We start from the raw sequence: 23,719 nt of genomic DNA, 5'->3' as shown, positions 1-23,719 counted from the left end.
GCCGGAGGGTGGCGCGGCGGGGGACCCCGGGCGGCCGTGCCGAGGACGGCTCCGGCGTGGCACGGGAGGGCCGGGACGATGCTGGAGATGAAGACCTGGTCGTCCTTGCTGCAAAGTCTGAGTAAGTGCACGTCTCCGCGCCTGGCAGGGGGCGGGCGGATGACGCGCAGGGTCCAGACCCGGTCCTGACCCCCGGCCTCTGCCAGGAGGTCAGGGCTGTCGCTCCAGATGTTCGCCCGTGGCCCGGAGAGCGGCACCGGGACCGACTTCCCCGGAGCAAGCTGGCTGCCCTGATGCACCCGACGCGCGCGCGCCTGGCTCGCCTGGCCGGGTCCATCCTTCCTCAGCCCTTTGGGGGCGGGTGTGGAGGACCAGGCTGGGTCGGGGATGCTGTTGTGAAAAGTTTGTGCGTCCAGATGCGCTGTGAATCCTGGTGCCCTTGCTGCCATGGGCGGGGGGCGCCGTGCTGGTTTTCGGGAACGGGAGTGAAGGCTGGCAGCCCCCGCGGGGCTCGGAGGAGGAGGGCTAGGGTGGGTGTCGGGCCTTCGTCCCTGTTGCCCCCCAGCACTAGGCACCCCTCGCTCCAGATGTGGGGGGTTGGAGAGAGCTGTGCCGCTGAGTTAATGCCCCATTAGTGGCTCGCTAGGGAGGGGATGAGGGGTAATCCCCCAGTGGGGGGGTAAGCTCCAGCCAGGGCTGGATGGGGTGCTGCTCCTGGAGGAAACGGGGAGCCAGCAGGAGGGGCGCAGGATTTGGGGATGGGGACACCCTCCGAGGGACCTGTATCTCAGGGGCCCCCTACGTGCCCCATACCAGGGCTGGCCTCCTGACCGGGCTGGGCTCCACCTCTGCCCTCCCCGGCCTGACCTTTAGCCCCTTTCAGAAGGGTTTAAAATTGAAATGCAAAGGGATTTGAGCTGATCCCTGCCTGGGCGCTGGGCTGCAGGCGGGAGTCTGCACCGGGTTGAAGAGGGGGAGCAAAAGGGCGGCTGGACTGCTAGTGGGGGGCGAGGGCTTGCCAGCCCAACCCCCCCAGTGCAAACCTTGCTCCTTGCAGCCACGGCCCCATAGCTTGTGATGGGGAGCGGGGCTGGGGTCTCTGTCCCATGTAGGGGGGAGGGGGGCGGATGTCATCGCTTTGCCCTCCTCCATTCCCCCACCCCCCCGGCTTGGTTAATGCTCTTTGACTTTGCAAAGTTCCCCGAGGCGGGGGGCGGCGGAAGCGTTTTGTGGAGGTCATGAAAACGTGATGATTAAAGTCCGGCGGGTGAAAAGAGCTTAAAATAAATCCCTGATCCGTCAGAGGCCAGATTAAGCCGTGCAAAATTTGCTGGGAGTCGATCGGCAGGGCGAGGGGAGGGGAGGGGTGTCTTTCCTCTGTCCTCGCGTGGGGAGCGATGGCTCGTGACCCCCACCTCCTCCGCGCCCCTTTGAGGAGCATCAAGGCAGCCCGTTTTCCCGGGAGCTCGAGGGAGGGTGTCAGGGCCCCGGGGCTGGGTGCGAGGTGGTGCAGGGGGAGGAGGCCGCCCCTCCACGGGGACCTTTTGGAGCCCCTTCCAGCCCCAGCCGCCCTCCGGTGGGGCCGCGGTATCTGTCTGTGGCAGACCTGGCCTGTTCCTCTTCCAGTGGTTAATGACAAAAAGCCACTTCCTTCTCCTTTTCTTTCCCCAGTGTGCCGTTGCTCACACCCCCCTTCGCCCGGCTGGGGCGGGAGACCCCCTGCTCAGCCACGGCCCCCCTCGCTCTGAGCCCGGCTCCCCCGGATGCCAGGCTGCCATATTCTCGGGGTGGCTAATTAATAACAAGAGCGAGTGTAATCTCTGAGCAATCCCCTCGGAGGCAGGAGCCCGTTTAATATGCTGATTTCCCTTAAAGCTCCTCAGAAAGCCACTCCAGGGACTTCCCTGTGCTAATGGTTCAAAAGAGAGGCCCAGCCAGCCTGTTGCTGCCTTCAAAGGCAGTCGCTTCCACTCCTCATCCCCCCTCCCCATGGTTTGGGGACCGCGTGTGCATCTTGCCTTTGGCCGGAGGGGCTGGGGGCTGTGGCGGCCGGTCCCGCCCCCCCCATAGGATTCCCCTCGCTCTGGGTTGCATTGGTGCGACGGGCGTGCATTGCCCCTCGCTGGCCCGCCCGTGGGTCTCTGTGCACTCTGGACCTTTTCCCTTCGTGCAAGCCACCCCCCCCTCCCGTGACACCAGTGAGAGAGGCGTGCATCCTCTGACGGTGCAAGTTGGGTCTCCAGCAAGCGTGGCTGGGGGCCGGGGTGGAGGTGGTGAGTTCGATTCCCTTGCCACCGTGGCATCCTTCGCTCCCTTGGTGGCAAAGGAGCTGCAGGCTGCTGAGCCCTGCCGGGCTGCCGGCTAGGGCGGGAGGGGATGGGAGACCCCCTGGCAGGAGCAGGGAAGGCGGGTGGCACGCGGGGAGCACCGGGGAGGGAGACGACCCTGCGAGCTCCTCCTTGCAAGCAGCAAACCGATTAGCGCGGCGTGGCAACCGGAATGAACATCGCCAGCGCCTCGTTCCGCCTGCCAGCCATTAATAGACAGGGGCCGCGGCGGCCGTGGGGAGGCTGTGCCCTCTCCCGTGTCGCAGGGCAAAAGGCACTGATTAAGCTCTGCTGGCACTGCGGTCCCCTCTCCCGGCGAGGATTAGCAGCCGGGAAAGCGGGGGAGGGAGCTGCGTGGCTGTCAGAGTGAGCGGGGATCTTGCCGGCTGTCAGAGCAAGGGAGCATCTCCCTGCCAGGAAGGGGGCTGGGCGGGTAAGCTGGGGGCAGGGGGATTTCCAGGCAGAGCAAAGCGTGCGCTCCTCCAGCCCCTGCCACGTCCTGAGCTCACGGCTTGGCGTCTCTCCCGGATCCCCCAGATCCGATGCATCACCCTTCTAGCCGGGGCTCTGGGAACCTCGCGCGAGGCCGTGTAGGAGGCAACCGGCTTGGCTGCCTGCTGGGGGGAAAGCAGGGGGGACACGCGTCCTGCAGCAGTGGCCCTCGGAGCACAGCCGGCCCGTGTGATGCCCAGAGGAGGCACAGCGCTGGCAGTGCCCATCCAAGGTCCCTCTACTTTTGCATGTCCTTCCTCCAGAGAGAGCCTTCACATGTCCCTTATGGCCCCAGGCACATGCTCCTGGGAGTCGGGCAGACCCTCCCCGGTCTGCGGTACTGTCACCCACATGGCTTTTGGCCTCTCCTGCCTCTGGTCAGACTCCAGGGGCCGCACATTTTTCACGGCACCGGGCGACCAGCTCAGGCCCGTGCTTTGCTCGCGGCTACGCCCGTTCCAGGAAGAGGGTTGCACTCGGCTGCGTTACTGCCATCCGCCCCCGCCAGCCCCAGCCCAGCTGCTCGAAAACCTCTCCGGGGAGGAGGAGCAGGAGGGGAAGTCTCTCGCTGTTCCGGCAGACCCCACCGTGGAGCAGTGCCACTTTTCTTCATTAGCAGCACAAGATGCTGCAATTTGCTCTCCTTCCAGACAGCCCCATGTTGCGGCGGGCGAGGCCCCGGGAGCCAGCTCAGCAGCTCCGTTTCCAGGGGGGCAGGCAGACGGAGAGCGGAGCTGGGCTCTTCTCCACCTGTGCAGCCAGCTGCTGGGGGATCCAGGCTTCAGGAGGGGGTGCTTGGCCCCGGACAGGATGCCAGCTCTTTCTCTTCCTCCCCCAGGCGCTGAGAGGTATTGCTGGGTGCTCCCGGGCGCCTCGTCCCCTCTGCTCGGCGTTTTGCTGCTGTCTGAGTCAATGGTGCCCACAGGGCTGCTGGTCGTGCTGCCATGTGTGGGGGCCATTCCTGCCTTCATGAGGTCTCCCTGGGTCTACCGATTGCCCGCCCCCCAGGGTGTCACTTAGCGGCGACATGAGCACGCACAGCTCGTGACGGCGACGACTCGAGGCTCTTCCCAGACGTGGCCGGGCGTAATTCGCCTCTTGTTACAGATGGGGAGACTGAGGCACGGCTTGTACCCTGTGTCCGGAGGGGCCCGGCCTCCTCGGCTCCCTCTGATCTCCGTGAACGCAGCCCGGGGTAGGACTGGGAACAGGCCCCAGGAGTCCTGGCTCCAGGCAGCCTCTCCGTGACGTAGCTGGGGAGGGCATCGCCGCCGCGGGCTGTGTCAGCGAAGGCGCCCCGCTGCCACTGCTGGGGTACCGGGGCCCCGCTGACCCAGCCCGGGGACTGCGGCTTGCCTTTTAATTAGCAGCAATTAGAGCAGCGTGCCGGGTGGCTGGGTTTGCGAGGTGCCTCCGGAGCGGCACGGGCACTGAGCGCAGCCTCCTGGAGAAGGAGGAAGGAGCCCCAGTGAATTTTTAATAGCTATTATCTCCTGACACATAGCATGCTGCCATCTGGCATCTGCTCAGCGCTGGAGCTTCGCGTGTCGGGGGGAGGGGACGCCGCTCATTCCCAGCTCCGGCTGTGCCGTCAAGTGCAGTGTCTCCCCCCTACCTCCCCCCTCCCCTCCTTTGGAAACCAAGCTGCTCATGCCATGTCCTTGACCCCGTGGAAAGCTCCACCCAGACCTCATGGATTCCCGGGTAATGCTCCGAGAGGGGCAGGGAACGGATTTGGGGGTTGCAGGTGAAGTGCCAGGGTGCCGGGCCGGCTGCCGAGGCTGGAGGTCGGGCCATGGAGTCGGGTGCCGGAGCTTTGTGGGCCACCTCTCAGCCTGCTGGCTCCTTCCTGAATTGTGCCCGATGCCCGTTTGACCCGTGCACCCTGTGACAGTAGGGTGGCAGGCAGCGGGACAGGGCACGGCGAGGCAGCTGGCTCTGGGGTGCGTCGGTCCCAGCGCACTGACCGCTCTCTGGCTTCTGCTCCCGGATTCTCCCTGCAAAGGGGCGGTGGGGGAAGCCCAGACCAGGGCAAAGAGGATAATCCTCTTAGCAGCCGTCGGGGTCTATATGTTTCCATGGCTGCGAGGGACCAGAGGTCATTGCCCACTTTGGCTCTGCCCCTGCGGCTGCTCCTGGATACGCCCGGCACGTTGATGAGTCCCCGCGTGACCTGGTTGGCGGCTTAACCCCTGCCCCGTAATCAGCCAGAGGCGGGCGGGAGCAAAGGGCAAAGGCCCCGAGGCTGGGCCCGCGCCGGTTAGCTGGCTTAGTTGGGGGGAGCAAATGGGCGTCTGGGATGGACCCGGCACTTCAGACAACCGAGGAGGAGCAGGAGCATCGCTTGCCTGAGGCTTTCTTGGCATGCACTGGGGGCTGTGGCCAAGGTGTGACCCCTTTCTCCAAGGGGAGCCGGCTTGCTCGTGTCCCTGGCAGCTCCCCCAGCTCAGCGTGCCGCCCTCCCAGTGATGGCACGGAGCCCCGGGTTTCTTTCCTGGTGCTGCTCTGCCACCCGCTCGCCGCGTGGCCTTTGGCGGGTCACTTCCCTGGCAGCGCTGGTGGGCATTGAGGGCAGGGACTTGGGGAGCTCATAGGGAGGCCCCGGGCGTCACGGCAGGTTGTAACTGCTGTGGTGGGGTGTTTGTGGGCACTGCGCCCTCCGGCACCCTCCCTTGGGGTCGCCCGCGCTGAGTTCATGCCTTGCCCGCTCGGCCCTGCCAGCCAGGTTTCAAATCCCACGGGGCTCAGGGTTGAGTGTGTTGAGGTTGGTGGTTTCCTGCTCACTCCTGGCTGATGTTTGTACGTCCCAGTGTCCCCCTGCCCACACACGATTCATCCCACCTGGCTGTCCCCAAGGAGGAAAACCCAGGGTTGCAGTAGCATGGGGCTGTGCAGCTCGGGCGTGGACGTGACGGGGAGCATCTGCAGGGAGGTTGCAGACCCGGAAGAGGACCGCTGGCTGGGGCGGGGGGTGCCACGGAGAGCGGGTCTAGAGGAGCCGGGGGTGCCTTCCCATCCATCCCGTCCAGCCACAGGGAAGCAGGTCCTCATCACCTGCCACTCTCCCTCGCTGCCTGCTTTCTCCTGGCTCCCGAGTGGCGAGGGTTAAACCCCCGGGGGGAAGCATGCCTGAAAGTCCTTGTGCCAGCTCAGAAATGACTGTTGCCTTTAATACACCATCCTTCAATCCTTATCTCTCCTAATTTATTGGACATAACTGGTGGTGCTGATGGATTCGTGGCTTAGACCTTGGCTTCTAAATTTCAGCATTAATAATCTCTCCCTTCGTTCTGCTCTCCAGATGTCTTTAATTTATCTGCTTATTCAGTAGGGGTGCAACCTAATGTCCTCTGTGCCAGTGCTAATGTGGCCCAGGGACAATAAATTTTGACTTGCAATAACATTTCCAGATGAATGAATTGACCTCTTCGTGACTGCCACTCCTGACCTCCTCCTGGCTCACGGATAGCAGGAGGGAACCCTAATAAATGGGCCCCATGTCAGCTCCCAGCCTTCCTCTGCCCCCCATCCCTGCTTCTTCCTCCCCCTCTTTGTGCAAGAAGCCAAACGGGGAATTTGTAGGGAAGTGTAGACAAGGGGATTGCTTAATCTTTAATCAGCTTTGGAGTGCGGGGCCAGAGCTGCCTCCCCCGGCCCCTGGGGAGCCAAGAGGGATGGCTGTAGCGCTGCCAGGCACAGTCAGTTCTTCCAGCCGTTTCCTCTCCTCGGGAAAGCTGCAGTTCACGCCTGAGCCGTGTCATGATAGCTGTGCCCCTGCTGCCCTCCCCGCGGGGCCGCAGGCTTGGCAGAGAGTTGGGGGCCGTGCCCTTGGCATGGCTGGAGCCCGGGATGGGTCGCCCAGCCTGCATCCTCTCCCAAGCAGGCCCCGCCATTGCCTCTGCACAGCTTGTGGGAGGCTGGAAGCCCATGTGGGAAGGTGAACTGGGTTTGGGTTTGTATTGTCCTTGCTGTGGGGATGGAGATGGCTGCAGGGCTAAGCTTCCTAGCTGCAAACCCTTCCATGGGGACCCTTGTGATCTCCCGTCTGCGGTCCCTTCGGCGGCAATGTGCTCTAGGAGTCCCGCAGGCTGCAGTTTTCCAAGGGGATTGATTGAAAGCGGCTGGAAGGGGCGAGAGTTGCCCATAAGCATCAACGGTACTGCAGTTCCTGGCCTTGAGGTGAGGGGGAGAGTTTTTGCCCTGACTGCTCTTGATTGATTTTTCTAGTGGAAATAGCAGCAAGGACCCAGCCTGGAGAAACTGCCTCCCTAAATCTTCCCAGGGATAAAATGGCCAGTGCTGTCTCCAAAGGGTGCACGCTAGCCTGGGGACACGGATGTGTGCAGCTCGGGGTCTCAGCAGCTCTGTGGGGGCCTGCAGGAGCTGGGCAGGTGGGGAAGTCCTTATATCTAAGTGCATGCCAGGTTCCCAGCATAACTGGGAATGGCCGGTAGGACCTAGCATCTTAGTGTGAGCCCCAACCCGACCCAGCTCTGTCCTATCCCTCCCAAATTTTCTGGCCAACTTCAGTAGCTCCATCGGTCTCTCCAGCACCACCCAGCTCTCTCATCATCAGCATAAAACCAGAGATGGACATAAGGTGCTTTCAATTTACAGTGCCCCCAAGCCCTTATTGGGCTTTTTATGGACACTTCTATTCCAAGGAGTTTTACGGAGTTATAAAGCGGCGACACGCGGGCGTTTTGCTAAACAGGCCTCTGCGCACGTGGCTTTCCCAGGCGGGGAGAGGAAAGGGGCAAGACGCGGGCGTGAGTGCGAGGGGCACGCGGAGAGCGGGGGTTGGACACGGCAGGGCTGGGTGGTTTGAAGCGGGGGGTGATAATTAAATGCCGCTGCTCTTCCGCCCAGTCGCTGTTTGTTCCAGCCAGGAGAGTGCCCGTATCAAAGCGGCACCTCGCTCCACAGATCCCCCACAGCTGCTCTGCGCGCCGCCCGGCTGCACGCCCAGGTGCGAACGAGGACGGCGCAGACCCCCTCTGCGTCCTCGCTGCAGGCGTGAGCGGCCCAGCGCGGGCTTTGCTCACCTGGCAGGGTCCTCGCTCCCTGCATGGGTGCTCGCGTTGCATGGCTGGAACGCCCTGCCAAGCGTGACACAGCTACAGGCACGTCTCCTTGGGGTTATACCGGGGTAACTGGGCTGGTTTAACTCACGCTGAACTAACTTCCCTGAGTAGGGAAGACCTGAGTGGTGTTGCGGGGGAGTCACGTTGCTCTCCTGTTGGCTCTTCCCATCACGGGCCAGCTGCCAGGCCCCTGTCCCTGGCGGCACCCTCTGAGCTCGGAGGCGAGGGGCGTCTGCGTCCGCGGGTCTTGCTCTCGTGCTGGGGGTCGACCCCATGGCTGGGTTTGGGGCCGGGAAGGAGTTTTCCCCTGGGTCCAGCTGAGGTCAGGGTTGTGACTTTGCGGGACGTAGGTTTAATGGTAAACTGAGGCGGCGGTGTTGAAGCAGGAGGCCTGCAGCATTTGGCACCTGCTTCTGCACCTGGGGCTTGATGTCGGGGCTGCGCTTCCAGGGAAAGCAGTCCCTCCGGGCAGGGTTTAGCCTGCCGGTGCCTTTCCGTGGCAGCACCAAGCGCTCCCCGGGGCTGCCTTGGGCACTGCAGACTACAGCCCTAGCAATACCCCAGTGACTGTGCCCTGCCAGGGGAGATTAGTGCAGCAGCTCCATGGCGTGTGTTACAGCAGGCTGTGCCCTGCCGCGTGGGGGACCGAGAGGTCCCTGCTCCCCCTTCTCCCTGGACTCCTTTCTGCCGGGGGCTGCGACGTGCTTGCCTCTCTCGGGCTCCTTTTGGCTCCTCTCTCTCTCTCCTATGTATCATAAAACATAAGCAACCGTGTAATACAAGGCTATAACTCCTGCAAGGAGGATTAGAATATAAACCGGAGCACGGCTCCCCTGCGCGGCAAGCTGCAGGGAGCTGCTGCACTGGAGGCCTCCCTTTCCCCAGCCATTTTCCTGCACTGGTGCAACCGGGAAGTGGCCGGCAACTCCCAGCGCAGGGATCACGGGTCAGTCCGCAGTGAAAACCCCAGGGCGGGGTGCTGGCATGCCTGCTGCCCGCACGTGGTGCCCACATTAGAGCCGCCTTCGCCTGTGTCATCTGTAGCTGGGACGAGATGGCCCGGGTGTGAGGCGGTGGCCGCATGCCGGCGAACGTGCCAAGGAATGCATTTACCCCGAACGCGTTGGAGACGTGAGAGCGGGAACGCATCCTGCTACATGGCTCCCGGCATCGCGCGGGGCTTGGCAGCCCCGCGGATGCAAGACTAGACTTTAAATAAGGGTGCAATTATTGTTTGAATAATTGAAGAACAATGGGCACACATCAGCACTCAGCTTAATGGGCTTTGAGCTGTTGCCAGGGTGGCGAGCGAGTGACGGGGACAGAGGCGCCCGGCTCCTTGTTCGCGCCTTGGGGGCTGTGGGGCTCGTCACCTCCGGGGCACCCCAATACCAGGGTGAAAACTGAGGGTGGAGCTGATGTGCAGCTCTCCCTCGCGGTCTCAGGGCGCATACTGCTGCCTTACTGTGGCACTTGGGGCTTCGCCCTTGTGCATTTGGGGCTGTAGCCCTTCCCAGTGTGTCTCGGATGAGGGCCCTGTGCCTCTCTCCTGCTGCCAGTCCAAGGGTGATGCTGGCATGGGGCAGGGGAGGATGAATCCTCCCGGGATGCCAGACCCGTGTCTGCCAGATCCTCCAGCCTGTGCGTCACCCGGGGATCTGTGTCCATGTCCCCGCAGGCCTGGGAGGGAGCCATCCCCAGGGACCTGGAGTCATGCTGAGGGATGTGGCTTGGACCTATGCCCCCCGCCCCAGCCGAGGCAGGCGGCTGGCAGGGTCTCTAGTGGGGGCGCAGAAGCACGGAGGACATGTCTGTGCAGGGGGGTGTCGAGAAATCCTTCATCTCGCTCAGGCTGGCTGCGCCGCGCATTAAGGACAGATGGATTACACTTAATGAGCCAGCTCGCGCCATTAACACTTGAAAGGCTTCGCCATATTAGTGCCGGAGCCGCGGCCGTGCAGGGGCTGGCGTGCTGCTCGTCACTCGGAGAGGCGCCAGGCGTGTCAGGGATCGCTCTCCCCAGCGTCCCGGGAGGAGGGGTTTAAACCCCCTGCCACACCTACCTTCTGGGGGGGCCCTTGCCCAGCCAGCTCCCTCGTCCCCCTCCAGGCTTAGTCACGGGGCTGCTGGCTGGGTCTCAGAGCTGCTGACTCGGGGTGGACCCGGGGGGTGGCTGCTGCATCTTCCTTGCACCCATGAATCACTGCCCTGAGGAGGCCTGGTCTTCCCTCCCTGCATCGGGAGAGCATCATGGATCTGGTGGCGGGGGTGGCTGGAGGCATGGCCGTTTAATGGGGGGGTCTCCCGCTGGGGCCTTTGCCCTGACCCCTAGCCCTGCTCCCAAGAGCAGCTGGTGCACAGCTGGTGAGCGCTGGCCAAAGACACGCCAGGGAGAGACGCGAGTCACGGCAGGTCTGGAGGGTGTCCAGCAAAGGGAAGCAAGTCATTTGCAGCCTCCGTGCCCTTTGCTGGGGAGGGAGGCCGGAGGGGGCAAGGGGGTGGACGCCTCCCCGGCAGCGCTGTGCCTGCACCCTGCTCCCTTCCCGCCGGCAGGAGCGGGGCTTCGATGCGGCGCGAACGCAAGGCCTGCCGAGCAATTGATTTAAATCATTTTATAGAGAACCTATGTAAAATAAAAAGCCTTTAATCACATTTGTATCCATTTCCAGCCTCGGTAAATCAATTTGGATTGAGCTGGGTGCCACGGTTACAGCTGATTAGCGTGTGTATATATGGTCAAATTAATGCTAGCCAGGTTCACTTAATGGGGTCACCATCATTAGCTTCTTGGTAAGCCTCATAAGCTCTGGTGTCAAGCGGGAGAGGCGAGCGGAAGCCGGGAGCGCTGAGACGTGCAGCTCCGGGGCCAGACGGCTGGCACCGAGGCCGCCGGGCGGCACTCGCCATCCTCTCCTGGTCCAGGCCCTCAGGGCGCTGGGCTCTGTCTGGGGTTTCTCTCCTTTCCTGGGCTGAGGATGAAGCCTTGGGCTCCCGGGAGCAGAGGGAAGGGGTCGGTGTATCAGGCGGCCATACTCAAGCCCACTGCCCGGCCCTGGGACCTAGCGTCCACCCCTTCCTCCCTCAGACCCTGCAACGCCCCATACGAGCTCTCAAGGAGGAAGGAGTTGGGGTGGCCAGTGTGGAAGCTCTCTTGGAGGCCTGGGGACATGCACGGCTGGGCGATGCTCTCGGTGATCGTGACAAAGTCGCTTCCCCCACCCATGCCTCGTTTTCTGCAAATGGAGACGACAGGACTTCACAGAGGTGCTTTGAGAAAGGAAGTGATAGGAGCTCCCTCTCCACCTCTGGCCCTGCTCGCCTGGAGCTGCCAGCCCCATCCTGCCCAGCTGGGACCTCCGAGTCCCCAGCACGGCACATCGGGGCTGTTAGGAGAAGGGGCAGGGAGTGGTGGCGGTGCGTTGCCCGCACCCAACGCCTGCTTGGAGAGCTGCCCCCAGGCTGGGGATCCGCCGGGAAGGCGGCGGCGTATGATAAGTCACGGGGCCGCAGCATTTTGTAGGTCAGGCAGGTAGCTGGCTGCATTTTCCATCCACCCTTGCTCTATATTGCAGACTCCATTCCTTTCACACACTCAATTATTTATAATTATAGCTCCAGCGATCTAGAAGGCTGTGTCCTATCCCATTAAGAGGAAGGGGAGGAGAAGGAGGGGAAAGAAACCTTGGAGAGCAGTCGCACGCACCAGCCTCGCAGGGAACGAGCTGTGCGCTGCTGCAGCCTGTGCCCTGCAGCCTGTGCCCTGCCTCCGTGGGTGCAGGCCGGGGCGGGGGGCGGCTGGAGTGGCTGTGAGCCTGCCGGCTGGCCCCAAAGTAGCAGACAGGGTTCCCCTGACCCTCCCCTGTGCCCTCAGTCCCCTGTGCAGGTGCGTGGCCTTGCACTGCCCTGGGCTGTCGGAGCTCCAGTTCTGCTTCAGCGGGAGGACCCGCCTGCCGCGGCTTGCTCCACATGCCCACGCATGGGGAAACCGAGGCACAGGAGGGCCCCATGCCTGAGCTCAGAAGATCCTGTGCTACTGGAATAGCATCTGTCCCGAGATCGGTGCCAGGCATACCGGAGCAGTGCCAGCCTTGTCCCGGGGGCAAGGGCGGGTTTGCCTGCCCCTAACCCCATCCAGCTGGCGTCCTCCGTAGCACAACCCAGACAGCCGACACCGCTGGGCATCAGCCCCTGGGCCCAGCTGCTGCCCTGCAGGGATGGGCGACCTCCCAAGGGAGCCTTTCCAAGGGCTTTGCATGTCATGCGTGCCCGCCCCTGCAGCAGGAATATATCTCGGGGTGGGGTGGGAGCCCAGCGGCCCTAGGGAAGAGCTGGTGGGCAGCAGGAAAAGCTCTCCCAGCATCAATTGAGTGGGTGCAGGAGAGGGCAGCGAGCAGGGCTCTGCTTGCAGTGGGAAGTGGGGCAAATACGCTCTGCAGGGCTGGGGAGAAATGGCAGGCATGAGGTTGGTGTGTGCGTGTCCTCATCACTGCTTGAGGGCTCCTTCCCTGTCCCGCACCACGCGGCGTGGGCACCCCGCGCATCCTACCGGCGCCACGGATATGGAGCTGTGCCGGCTGTTGGCTCCCTGTTCCCCAGCTGGCTTCGGAGGGACCCAGTGGCCGAAGAGAGGATGTGGAGGCTACCAGGAGCTGCGGCGAGCATCCCCCCGGGAGACCTGAGCCCAGGCTGGGCCTTCACGCTTCTCCCCGCCTGCCGACACCCGGGAAAGGAGCCGCGCGTGGCTCTGGGAACGTGCTCTGCCGTTCACGTGGCTTCCCCTGCAAGCCACTGGAGGAGCGATAAACAGATCTTTGCATCCCAGCGCTGGTTAATTTGTTTTCAATAGGTTTCAATCAATTAAGCGTGGTCCTGGGGAAGGGAAAAGTGCAGGAGTAATTGGCTAAAATAAATCACTTGCCACTTCCTGAGCAGCCCCGGCTGCTCCCCGTGCACACGCACATCTACATGCGTGCGCACGCACGGCGCTCTCCCTCTGTGTCCACGTACATCATGGGCACGGGGCAGGAAGGGCACGCGGTGGTGACGAATGGCATGCCCGGTGTTGGCCTCTCCAGGATGCTGGGAGCCCGAGGTCCTCTCCTTGCACCTTGGAGGTTCGCTTTCTCTTCAGAGCTATCCACAGGGACCCTGCTTGGGCTCCCAGGGGAATCGCCCATGCCATCAGCGTCTGCCATCAATGTCCAGACAGCCTGGCATTTGCTCCCTCTGTATAGCCACCGGCAGGGCGGTGGGGCCAGGAGCTCCCCATCCAACTTCACAACAGAGCACCGTGCCCCAGCAGGGTCAGCACCCCCCTGATTCCAGCTGCCAGGCACGGAGGGGAAGCCTTCCCGCGAACCGGCTCCAGCCCTGCCTGTAATTATTGCACGCGGCGCTTTGATTGCTCCATTCCAATTAATTAAACACGGCAGTGACCCAAATGATGCTCTCTTGCCTTGTACCGCGCAGTATTTTTAACCTTAACTGTCTGGGCTGTGTTTAGATTTCAAATCCGGGCAGAAGTGTCACCCGGGGAGAATGATTGGTGTTGAACTGAACCTTGCGGATGACAAAACCTGTAATTAGAAACCCTAGTGTCCCGGAGACGGGTCTTTCAAGCTGTCAGAAGCCAAGATCCCGTCATTTGATACAAGACTATCATTATTGCGCTGAACCTATTAGCTGCAGGTAAATAACATATTGTACGGGGGGACAGAAAGCAGGCAGGCTGGGGAATTCGCGGGCTCTTAATTAGGAGCCGCGGTGCAAAAGATGGATGATTTACCCTGCCCGTTCCCTTCATTAGCACTGCGTTGCAGGATTTCCTACCTGCACGCTGGGGCGGGGGAAGTGCTGAGCCAGCAAATTTACCCCCCACCCTTCCCTCTGCCTCCCAGCTCCCTCCTCTCCCGTGATGGTGACACTGGAGCTGTGCTGGCAGCCGTGTGGCAGGGCCACGGGCCGGCCCCATTTGGCGTTGGCGTCCCTCAGACCTGACCCGTGCCTCTTCTGCAGCCCTTGCAGCATTGTCGTGACCCGGGCCACATCTGCAGCGTCTACACCAGCGCCCCCCTCCCCGCCCTGCCATGGGGACATCCCCACGCAGCTCCCAGACAGCCCCGGGCATGGGCTGGCTGCCAGGCAGGCCCCTGGCCCGTTGCCTCGTCCCCTTCACGGCAGCATCCGCGGGAGCAATTGATGGCCTCCGGGGCAGGCAGCACATAAATCTGTGCCTGCCAGGGCTTTTAAAGTGCTTGTCTGGGTGACATATTTGGTTGGTTTGAATGCCTGGATGGGAAATCAATCACGGGGCTGCTCCCAGGCCTGCCACCCCCTTCCGCGCCACGTTTTAATTTGCCAGGCTGCAGGTTGCACACACGTGTATCCATCTGGATTTATGTCGGGCCACGCTGCCCTTGTCTCCAAGCTCTGGCCAGGTTTGGGACCAGGCTGGGCTGGGAGGGCATCCCTTGCCCGCCATGCATATGACTGGGCTGGTCACCCACTGTGGTCTTGCTTTTGTTTCTCCGGGCAAGGTGGCTCTGCATTTGCAAGGCGGAGCATGGCCCTGAGCTGGGGCTGGCGTTTGGGTTCTTGCATTCTGGATAGGCAGGCAGGGCCCCTCTTTCCAGGCCGAAATGCAGCTGGTTCTGGGGTGGAGCACACACGTGCAAGACTGTTGAGGCTGGGGGCTATCCCCTTTGCTCGGACACTGTCACAGAGGGAGTTTCCTCATCAGACTGTACCTGCCCTCCATCCAGGCCACCCTCCCTTGGGCTGGCACTGCACTAGGGTCCAGGAGCCTCGTGATGGAGAAGTAGATATCTTTTTTCTGCTAGGCCGGGCCTGCCTTGTTGAAGGGATTTAGGCACCTGGATTCCTTTGTGGAGCATGGTGCAGGGACCTGTCCTGTCCTGACCTCCTCTCCAAAGATGCCCCCTCCCCATGCACAGTGCCCCCTTGGGCCGGGGCATTGCTTTGGGGACTGGGAGAGGTGCCAGCGACCGCTTCCTGCCCACGGCCTGCGAGCTCTGGGAAGGGAGTGGGGGCGCAAGCCCTCTGGCATGGGACATGGGACCTGGAGGAAGGGGCATGAATGATGCACTTGGGGAGGGGGGAGGTTGTTTTATGGGCGTGGGGGGAGATTGGTGGGGAGTGGGGCAGAGAAAGAAACCCACCCACACACCCATGTTGTCAGTGTGCTCCATGCAGGGCACTACCCCCATTTCCATAGGTACCAGCTCCCAGGGCGAGTAGGTACCAGCGGTGAGCAGCCGTGGGCCAGCATTTCCCCCTCGTCGCGTCCCCCTATTCTCCCCACACACACGTGCACACACATGCTCACATGCACATGCCAGAGGTCTCATCAGCAGTGCTTAGAGGTGGGGAAACTGAGGCACAGGACATGAGCTGCATGCTCGAATCCCTGGGCAGCTCTTCCTCTCCCCCCCCCAAGCAATGGGAAGCACGAAGCCTGGCACATCCAGCCCCAGCCTTTGCACGAGCCCCCGTCGGGGAGGAGCCAGCGGGGACTGCGCTTGCCCCCCCCACCCTGCCGGTGGTGGCTGCAGCCTGTGTGGCTGCGCATCTCCCTGCCCCTGCGCCCCTCTGGTCCCTCGGCTGCCGGCGCTTTCCCTGACACGGGCTGACAAGAGCCATTTCCAAGATGGATTGATTCAATTTAGCACCAATTCTTTGCTGGATCCGGTGACGTATATGGCTCCCCAGCCAGAGCCGCGCGCACTGCAACGCCCGCCGCAGCCGGTGCCGCGCACCCGCCCTGCCGAGCAGTGCCCGTGCTTCGGGGGGTGGGGGGAGAGGGAGGTTTTCCTGGCTGGCAACACCCCCCAGTGCTGTGTATCCGTCATCCTCTGCTCCAAACTCGTGCCAGCCACTGGCCCACCTCCCCGTGCTGGGGGAACGGGACTGTGTGGACACCCCCAGCCACGCGAGGCTTGTCTCCAGGGAGCAGCTTTCTTTTACTCCGTGGCATCGCAGCCACCTCCCACGGGAGACCGGTCATGGGTGCTGCCGTGGCAGTGGTGGTAATTGCACACGCATTGGCACCGGACTAACAACCTGCTCCTGACCCCTGACTTCAGCCCCAGGGGGTGGCAGCTGTGCTGGGTCCGGTCCTGGTCCACGTGTGGCTGTTGGGGGTCACCGAATGCAGCCACGTTACATCCAGGGACCCGGAGCCTCATTCCCTGCACTCTCAAAGGAGCAAACAGCAGGACAAGGGGTTCACTCAGTCTCAACGGGGCAAGGGAGCTGCGGGGCACTGACCAAGGGGTCTCTGTAGCTGTGTCTGATAGCAGCAGGGGCCTTGCTATGCTGCAGGGCCGTGCTCTCGGCTCTATCGCGGCGGGGATCAGCCGCACGCCTGTGTGCTCTTCGAGGCCCTGCGTGCTCTTCCCGTGCCCTCCCTGCTCGTTTGCAGGGAACGGGCCTTTTTGATATGTGGTGGCGGGCACGCTCGCTCCCTCTCCCTTTCTCCCTCTTCCTTTGGAGGCGAAAGGCTGACTGATTGCTTTTCATCTCCCGCTCTGAGGAGCTGTAAGAGCTACTTTATATAAACATCAATTACAGGCACGTAATAAATTAAGGCTTCCTTATGCCGAACCCATTAGAGTCCACTCTGATATCAAAGCGCTCCCATCACACGCGGATTGGGGTGGAGTGGGGGTGGGAGCGTGGGGGGGAGGAAAATGTCTTATTAGCCGGGAGATCGTTAGTAGAGCACGGATTTAATTGCGGCCGGGATGGAGCTGCTGAAAAGAAAAGGCCCTAGGAGTCCCCCCCTGCACAGCTTTGGAGGGGCTCTGGGGCACATCCCTTCCCCGAGGGGCTCATACCAGGGCCAGAGGGATGGCTTTGCTTGGGGAGGCTGTTGGGGGGTCCGCACTGGGGTCTGGCTTTGATCCCCCGCTGTGTGGGCAGTGCCCAGCCCTGGACCCCATTGCATCCCTGCCATGCAGCATCTCCCAGCAGCCATGGGGAAGGGCCACGGGGCGGCTGGGGGGGAAGCAGTGGGCTCGGTGCAGCTGTAGCCATCGAGTACGTGACAATCCCCTGGCCTCGCTGCCCGTGGCCCTCCAGGCTGTGCCCAGAGCGGGGTTGGCAGGGCGGCCGGCGCTGGCTCGTAGCGCTGGGGGCAGCTGGCCAGAGCAAAGGGGCCCTTTGAGGGCTGCGGCAGGTGTCTGGCACGGAGGGAGCAGGAGACAGCATGGCACGGCCTGCCGAACAGCCGCTCCGTGCCCGTGTCGGCTCGGCGGGGGCGTGCTTTGGGCCGTGTGCCCCGCGGACCCAGCCTGGCCTCTGCCAGGAGCAAAGGGCTCTGGGCGATGCCCGCGGGTGGGGCAGGCTCCCGGGGCTTCGTCCTCCAGGCATCTCAGCATCCTCGAGGCATCTGTAGCCGAGCAGGGCCACGTGAAGCAGCTGGCAGCCAGGTCACTGGTTCAAATCCAGGCTGAGCTGTTTCCATCCACCAGCTGCTTGGGGCCTGGCTACGGTGCAGCGCCAGGTGGATGCTCTGCCAGTCTGTGCTGTGGGGTAGGGAGACGGGGGCTGGTCTGGGTCCTGGATGCTGCAGTGTGCAGCCTCTGCCGGCGAGTCAGCCTGGGGCTGTCCCCAGGGCGGCAGGCACTTGGCAACGAGCAGGCAGCGCTGGAATCCCTGCTCGCCACTTCTCCGTGGTCCCAGCTGCCAGGGCCGGCCCGGCGCTCCCAGATGGGGTCTGCTCAATGCACGGCGGCTTCTGGCTCTTTGGAGCCAGGCGGGCTCCCGGGGTGATGCGGGCATGTCTCTTTGCACGTGGGAGCGGGCGAATGTCAGCACGCAGCGCACCGAGTGTGCTACAGCATGCATGCGTTCTCTAGGCGTGCACTAGGGGGCATGACTGCGGGTGTATGTGCACAGTTTGTGTGTGCAGGCGGGCGTGATCGTGCGTGTCTGTACACGGTGTACATCTGCAGGGGTGCCTGCTCCCATATGGACGTGCGCGGTGCGCGCGTGCTCTGGAGTGTGCATGCACGGCATGTGTATGCAAGGGAGCATGCTTACATGTGCATGGGGGCATGATCAACAGTGTCTCTGTGCAAGGGGGGGTGATTACATGTGTCCATGCACAGTACGTGTGCGCAGGGGGGCGCGACCACGTGTACATGCATAAGATGTGTGTGCAGAGGGGTATGGTCACATGTATACATGCCTAATATGTGTGGGCTAGGGGTGTGATCATGTGTCCATGGACAATATATGTATGCAATGGGGCATGGTCACATGTATACGTGCCTAATATGTGTGGGCCAGGGGTGCGATCATGTGTCCATATACAGTATGTGTGTGCAAGGGGGCATGGTCACATGTATACATGCCTAATATGTGTGAGCAAGGAGCATGATCAAGTGTCCATGCGCAGTACATGTGTGCAAGGGGAGTGATCACATGCATACATGCACAGTATGCATGCAGGGGATGTGTTCACATGCGTACGTGCACAGTATATGTGAAGGAGGTGTGCAGTCATGTGTGCACGTGCATTCTCAAGGCATGTGCACACCCATGGTGCTGTACCCCCCTATGTGCACCACGTGTGCTCGGGTGTGAGCATGCACTCCCAACATGTACAAGCGTGCTCTGATCTCCCCCTCTATAGGGGGCTCTCCCTTGCCCTTGTGCTACCCCAGGCCACGCACACGCGTGCCCCCCAGCTCCCTTGCTAGCATGCCCAGGCGGTGCCAGGGGGCAGCTGGGAAGTTGCAGAGCCCGCCAGCCCCCCCGACTGCCTCCCTCCCCCCCGCGGCCGGGGCCGGCTTTATCTCGGCGGCGAGGCGGTTCCAGCCGGGCGCCGCGCTCCTGCCCTTCGGAGACTGACATTTACATATTAATATTTTCCCGGGGAGCGGGCGCGCGGCGGCCCGAGTGTCTGCATTGTGGTTGCACATAATGTAAGTGAGATAAAGCGCCCCGGCTCCGCCATGAATAACTGCAAATGAAAACCCATGTGGCCATAAAAGCCTTCACATTTGCCCTGTCAGCATGTGGTACATCGGCTAAACAACTGATTTAGCTCCTCTTTTTTTCCCCGGGTTTATCGCCACTTACAGAGGACATGCTCTTTGTGAGCCGCCCGGCGCTTTCTGCTTCGTTTCCCTGTCACTTCCTGTTGGCGTCCTCCTATTCAGGCCCTGGGAGTGATGCGCTGTGCCTAAAACGCCCTGACAGACGCTATTAGCTCCGCGCCGAATGCATCTCCTCGCGGCTGGGGCTATTTATCTCTCCCTCGCAGAGAGCCCTTATCGGCTCGCTGCCTTCTCCGAGCGGCTGCTGTCGTTCGCTTCTGCTGATCCTGGCGATTTCGGGCAGGGTCCTGGCGGCCCGCAGCTGATTGCCGGGGGGGTCGTTCCGAGGGAAGGGGCTGCCTGCAAAAGATGTCCTTCCCATTGCAGCCCCCCGATCTCCCCGGCGCTCGGAGTGGGGAGGGAGATGGGGCAGCAGGACATGAATGGGGCAGCTTCCACACTCAGCCCGTGCCCCCTCCCTGAGTCGTGCAACCCTCGCTTTTTGCAAGTCGAGGTGGGCCAAGCATCCTGGCATGCGGGGGGCAAGCACTTCTGCAGCCTGTCCTGGCCCAGGAGGGTCCGAGCGGTGCTGGCTTTGGAGAGGGGATGACTGGGTCCCGCTCAGCCCTGATCTGCTTGGAAAGCCTGGATGCCTCCCTGTCCCCGCTGGCAGCACAGACCCTCCAGGACCCTCCGGATGAAGCTGCCGGGGGCATCTTCCTGTGTCGGTTTGCGATTCCTCCTGACGTGGCCGATCGGCACAGAAGAGCCCACCCCAGGCTAACCCCAGCCTGCCATGCTCAGCCACCCACGGCCTCCTCCATCCTGGCAAGAGACGCTTGCCGTTCCCCGACAGCGGAGGAAGGCAAGGCCAGGGAGCTGCAAGCCTGTGCCCGTCTGGAGGAAGAAACCCGCCTGGGTTACCCGGGGCATGGGAGCAGCGGAGGGGAGGCCCTGTTAGCCTAACGTGCCTGCTCTGCCTGGACGTCCGGCCGGCCCCGCGCCGTGCGAGCGCGAAGGGTTGCCAGGAGCGTGGGCGTGCTCCCACGGAGCTGCCCCGACCGGCTGGACTGGCCGCGCCGCAAGCCGAAACTGGCTCCTGGACCCGTTCGTGATGCAGGGCAGCGGTGCAGGCGTGGCTGCCCGTGACGTGTGTGTGTCGCTGGCCTGTGCGTGTCCATGGGTGTGATTTTTTTTTCTTTTTCTCCCCCAGGACAGGGCCAAACTTTGGGCCAGGATGTGAATCCGACTGGCCTCCTCACCCTCCGGCCGAGGCCAGGGCAAGAAAGAGCGGCGCGGCCCCTGTCCCTGCCACTGATAACCCTGCTGCGCCCCTCCAGGCGCACAATCCCTGCCTGGGACCCACGTGGACCCTGCGGTCCCTGTGTGATCTTTAACCCCCTGGGATGTCCCTGGGGGAGATGGATGAAAAGCCTCCCCCCAGCCAGTAGCCGATGCAGTGGCCAGCGTGCACCCCTTCTGGGAGGCACCTGGAGCGCTCCACCATGTGTCCTGTGGCCCATAGTGCTCAGGGGATCCTCCGCTCTCGGCTGGGCGGTGCAGGGGCCAGGAGATGGACGGCGGGGTGGTTTCCAGTGCGGAGGGGCCTGGAGCTGCTGCATAGTTGGGCGGGTTTCTCGGGGCTCTGATTTCAGTAGGTGGCACCTCCCCGGGGGCCGCGTTGCTAGGAAGGAAGGAAGGTCTCGGCCCCGGGGATAGCGAGGACGACGTGCTCCGAGCCCGCCGGGGGCGGGGGCTGCGGCTCCAGTTGCTGGGACTAAGCCGAACCCTTGCTGAGGCATTGATCCCAGCGGGGAGCTGGATGCCCCAGGGCCCCCCCCTTCTCCTGAACCCGCGGGGCTGGGGGCTAGGAAGTGCTCCAAGGAGAGGAGTTCGGGCAAGGCGCTTTGCACCCCGGATAGGCTGCCCGGCTCGGAAACTCCCTGCCAGCCCCCGGCTTTGGCCGGGGGGCCGGGGATCAGCTGTCACCTGCTGGCGAAATCCGAGCAGCGCCTGCCCTTCCACCCCCAGCTGCCCCTGCCCCCCCAGCCCCCTCGCACATGACCAGGCAGTGCCACGTGGATCCAACTATGTGGCCTGCCCTGGCTTCTCCTGCTCTCAAGTGACACTGGGGTTGGGGGGACACTGAAAATCCCAGCTCGCCCTGCCCCTGCCCTTCCGGCGCAGCTCAGCTTAGCCCCTTCCACCAGGCCCCAGAGATGCTCCCCCCAGCTGCTGCAGGTGATTCACAGCCAGGAAATAACAGCATGAGCAGGCAGGCAGTGCCAGGCTGGAGATCTGCTGCAGGCAGGATGCCGTCGGGGGGGCCAGGCGCCTGCAGACAACGATCTGCCAAGACCAGGCTGTGGCCGGCTCCACCCCAGAGCCAGCTGCCTCCGTCAGCTCAGGGCCTGCAGGAAGCAGCTCGGGGGGCAAGGAGGGACCGGCTTTGCCCTGGTGCCACTCCCGGGTGACCCTGGGCCTGAGACCTCAGGGGATGCCCCTTGGTGGGGCCAGGCCCACGGCAGGGGATGCCCCTTGGTGCTGCCCCTGGTGGGGCCAGGCCCACGGCACCAGCTAGAGCCCTTTACCTTCACCTCCTTGGTGCATCCTCTCCCTCCACACTCCCCCAGGTCTCCCCCCAGCTGCTGCAATCTTTGCATCACCCCAGTGCCGGGATGTGCCATGTGCGTTCAGCCTTGAAGGTTTCTCCAAGCCTGGCGCGGACCCCTGCCCAGCCTATGCAGGGGCTGGGGGGCTCCCTGGGGTTTCCAGAGCCTCTGTGCCTCCTGGCGCAGAGCCTGTCATGGGGATCAGAGCTGACCCCAGTCCAGCACAGATGCAGCTGCATGCTGCCAGCCTAGCTTTTTCCACCCGTGTGGCAGCCCCAGGCCAGCGAGGGTTGGGGTTTGGGGGTGGGGAGAAGGCCTTCCCTAAGCAGCAGCCAGCCGCTCACCTGGGCTCAGAGGAGCTCAGCGCTTCCACTTCGGGGTGAGTGCAGGGCGGGGACTGAGCCCTCTGCGCTCCCCTTGCCCTGGTCCAGGGGGGCTTGAGGCCACCCCCCAACCCTGGGGACTTTGCAACCGCCTGGCAGGCTTGCATCACCGTCACCACCACGGCAGGCCCGGGCAGGGCGGGGGGGAGCCTTCCCCTGGGGTGGGGGGCTGAGAGGGGGTTGTTTACAGCGGTGGAGCTGGCACTTCCTCCCTGCACCTTGCACCTGCCCGGGGGAGCAGTTAGCGATTTGTTAGTCAAACCACAGGAGCCTTTGTGGAGCTGGCTTCCTGCCGCGGGCGCGGCCCCATCCCCAGAGCCCAGGACCAGCCCCGGGGTGTGGGAGTGGGGTCCAGCAGCCTGACGGATCTGTTCTGGGGCACCGCTCGGCCTGGCAGGGCCCAGTAACATATCCCTGCCGGGGCTTGGACCCAGGTCCCAAAGGCCTCTGACCCCATCGTTGTCTCGGGGTGGCGGGGCTGTGGCTTGGTCTCAGGCAGCTTTGAGAAATGCCGACTTGGCACCATGCTCCTTATGGGAGGGGCCAGTACGACTGATTCCATTTTATAGGTGGGGGGAAATGGAGGCTGAGTGACATGACCAAGGCCCCAGAGGGGCTCGGTGTCGGAGCCAGGAGTGACCTGCATGGTTCCCTGGGTGTGCTGGTGTCAGGAACAAGATGCTTGCCCTTTTCTGATGTCTCCACCCTCCTCCCCAGGACGGGAACATCCTGGCACCTGGCCGTGGCACCGGCATCAGTACTCGGGTACTCCCAGACACGGTACTGGGGTGAAGCCAGGCGCGTTCCTCATCAGTTGTGCGTGAGCACTGCTAGCAGTGGTGCTGAGCGCCGTCTGCTCAGTGACCGTGCCTGGGTGTTCGTGGCAGCGGTGCCCAGGCCTGATACCCGCACGCTATCTATGCTCGGGCACGGTCGGCCTGGCGGTGGTGTGCGAGGACTCCCTGCTGTAGCACGTGGGCATGTGTGAGGCACTCAGCACCCAGCCCCTGCTCTCCTGGGGATTAGGAGCCACATGTACTCCAGCCCTTGCTCCTTCCACCCCCCAGAGCTACCCCGGGACAGGAGGGGGACGCTGTCAGGACTGGGACACATCTGTGGCTCTCTCAAGGAGCTTTGATCCTGGTGGATCGGCCCTGAATGACTACCCCTTTAGCCATGCTCACCATGGGGACCCTGCAGGGAGTCCCCAGGACTGTCAAAACCCAGGGCATCCCTTCAACCCAGGACTGGGTCAGCCTCTGCCCTTCAGTGCTGGGCTGGGTCCTGCCAGCCTTGTGGGGAAGGGGCTCCTATTCAGGCCCGTGGCCTTGCCGGGAGGAGTTGCTCACCCTGGCAGGACCCTCCCAGCCCCGAACTTTGCAATGCCTCACTGGGTATCCACCATGACAGCAATTACATCCCTCCATCTCCATCCATTGCCTCCCAGCCACACCGGGTAAGAGCATGCATAAATTATTGAGTGCGAGAGCCAGGGTGGAGGGGAAAGAAAGGCGAGGATGTGAGGGAGCGCATCGCGCCCCATGCTGCAGTCTTATCAGCCCTGAACCTTTCCCCTGCCAGATACAGGACACTTCGGGGACATCGGAAAGAAGGAGCCACCTGCTGATGTGTCGCTCCCCGGCCAGTGGCGGAGCGGGCCCGCTGGACGCCTGTGTATGAACTGTTCCCCGGAGAAATCAAACCCTTGTAAAATCCCTCCTGCGCTGTGGCCCCTGCCCCGCCGCGGCCCCAAGAGGC

At 62.9% G+C, this 23,719-nt stretch overlaps 1 protein-coding gene across 5 annotated transcripts in view; it reads left to right on the top strand.

Moving 5' to 3' along the window:
• The window catches only part of GSE1 (Gse1 coiled-coil protein), a 133,628-nt gene that overhangs the window by 33,667 nt on the left and 76,242 nt on the right, over positions 1 to 23,719 (top strand). For 3 of the 5 annotated variants that reach the window (XR_002101295.1, XM_019535979.1, XM_019535974.1), the window contains exon 1: positions 9 to 121. The exons of 1 other annotated variant lie outside the window; for it this stretch is intronic. Coding sequence is in view for 3 of the 4 variants with exons in the window: in XM_019535979.1 (XP_019391524.1) it covers positions 79 to 121 (43 nt within the window). In the remaining variant the exon portion in view is untranslated. Of the gene's footprint in view, positions 1 to 8; positions 122 to 23,719 lie in introns of those variants that run through there. One more of the 5 variants, XM_019535980.1, reaches the window with a different exon arrangement.

The sequence above is a fragment of the Crocodylus porosus genome, unplaced genomic scaffold (genome assembly GCF_001723895.1).
Source record: "Crocodylus porosus isolate Cpor-Errol unplaced genomic scaffold, CroPor_comp1, whole genome shotgun sequence".
NCBI lineage: Eukaryota > Metazoa > Chordata > Crocodylia > Crocodylidae > Crocodylus > Crocodylus porosus.
Note: the sequence above shows the minus strand (reverse complement) of the source record. Positions and strands in the feature narration are given on the sequence as shown.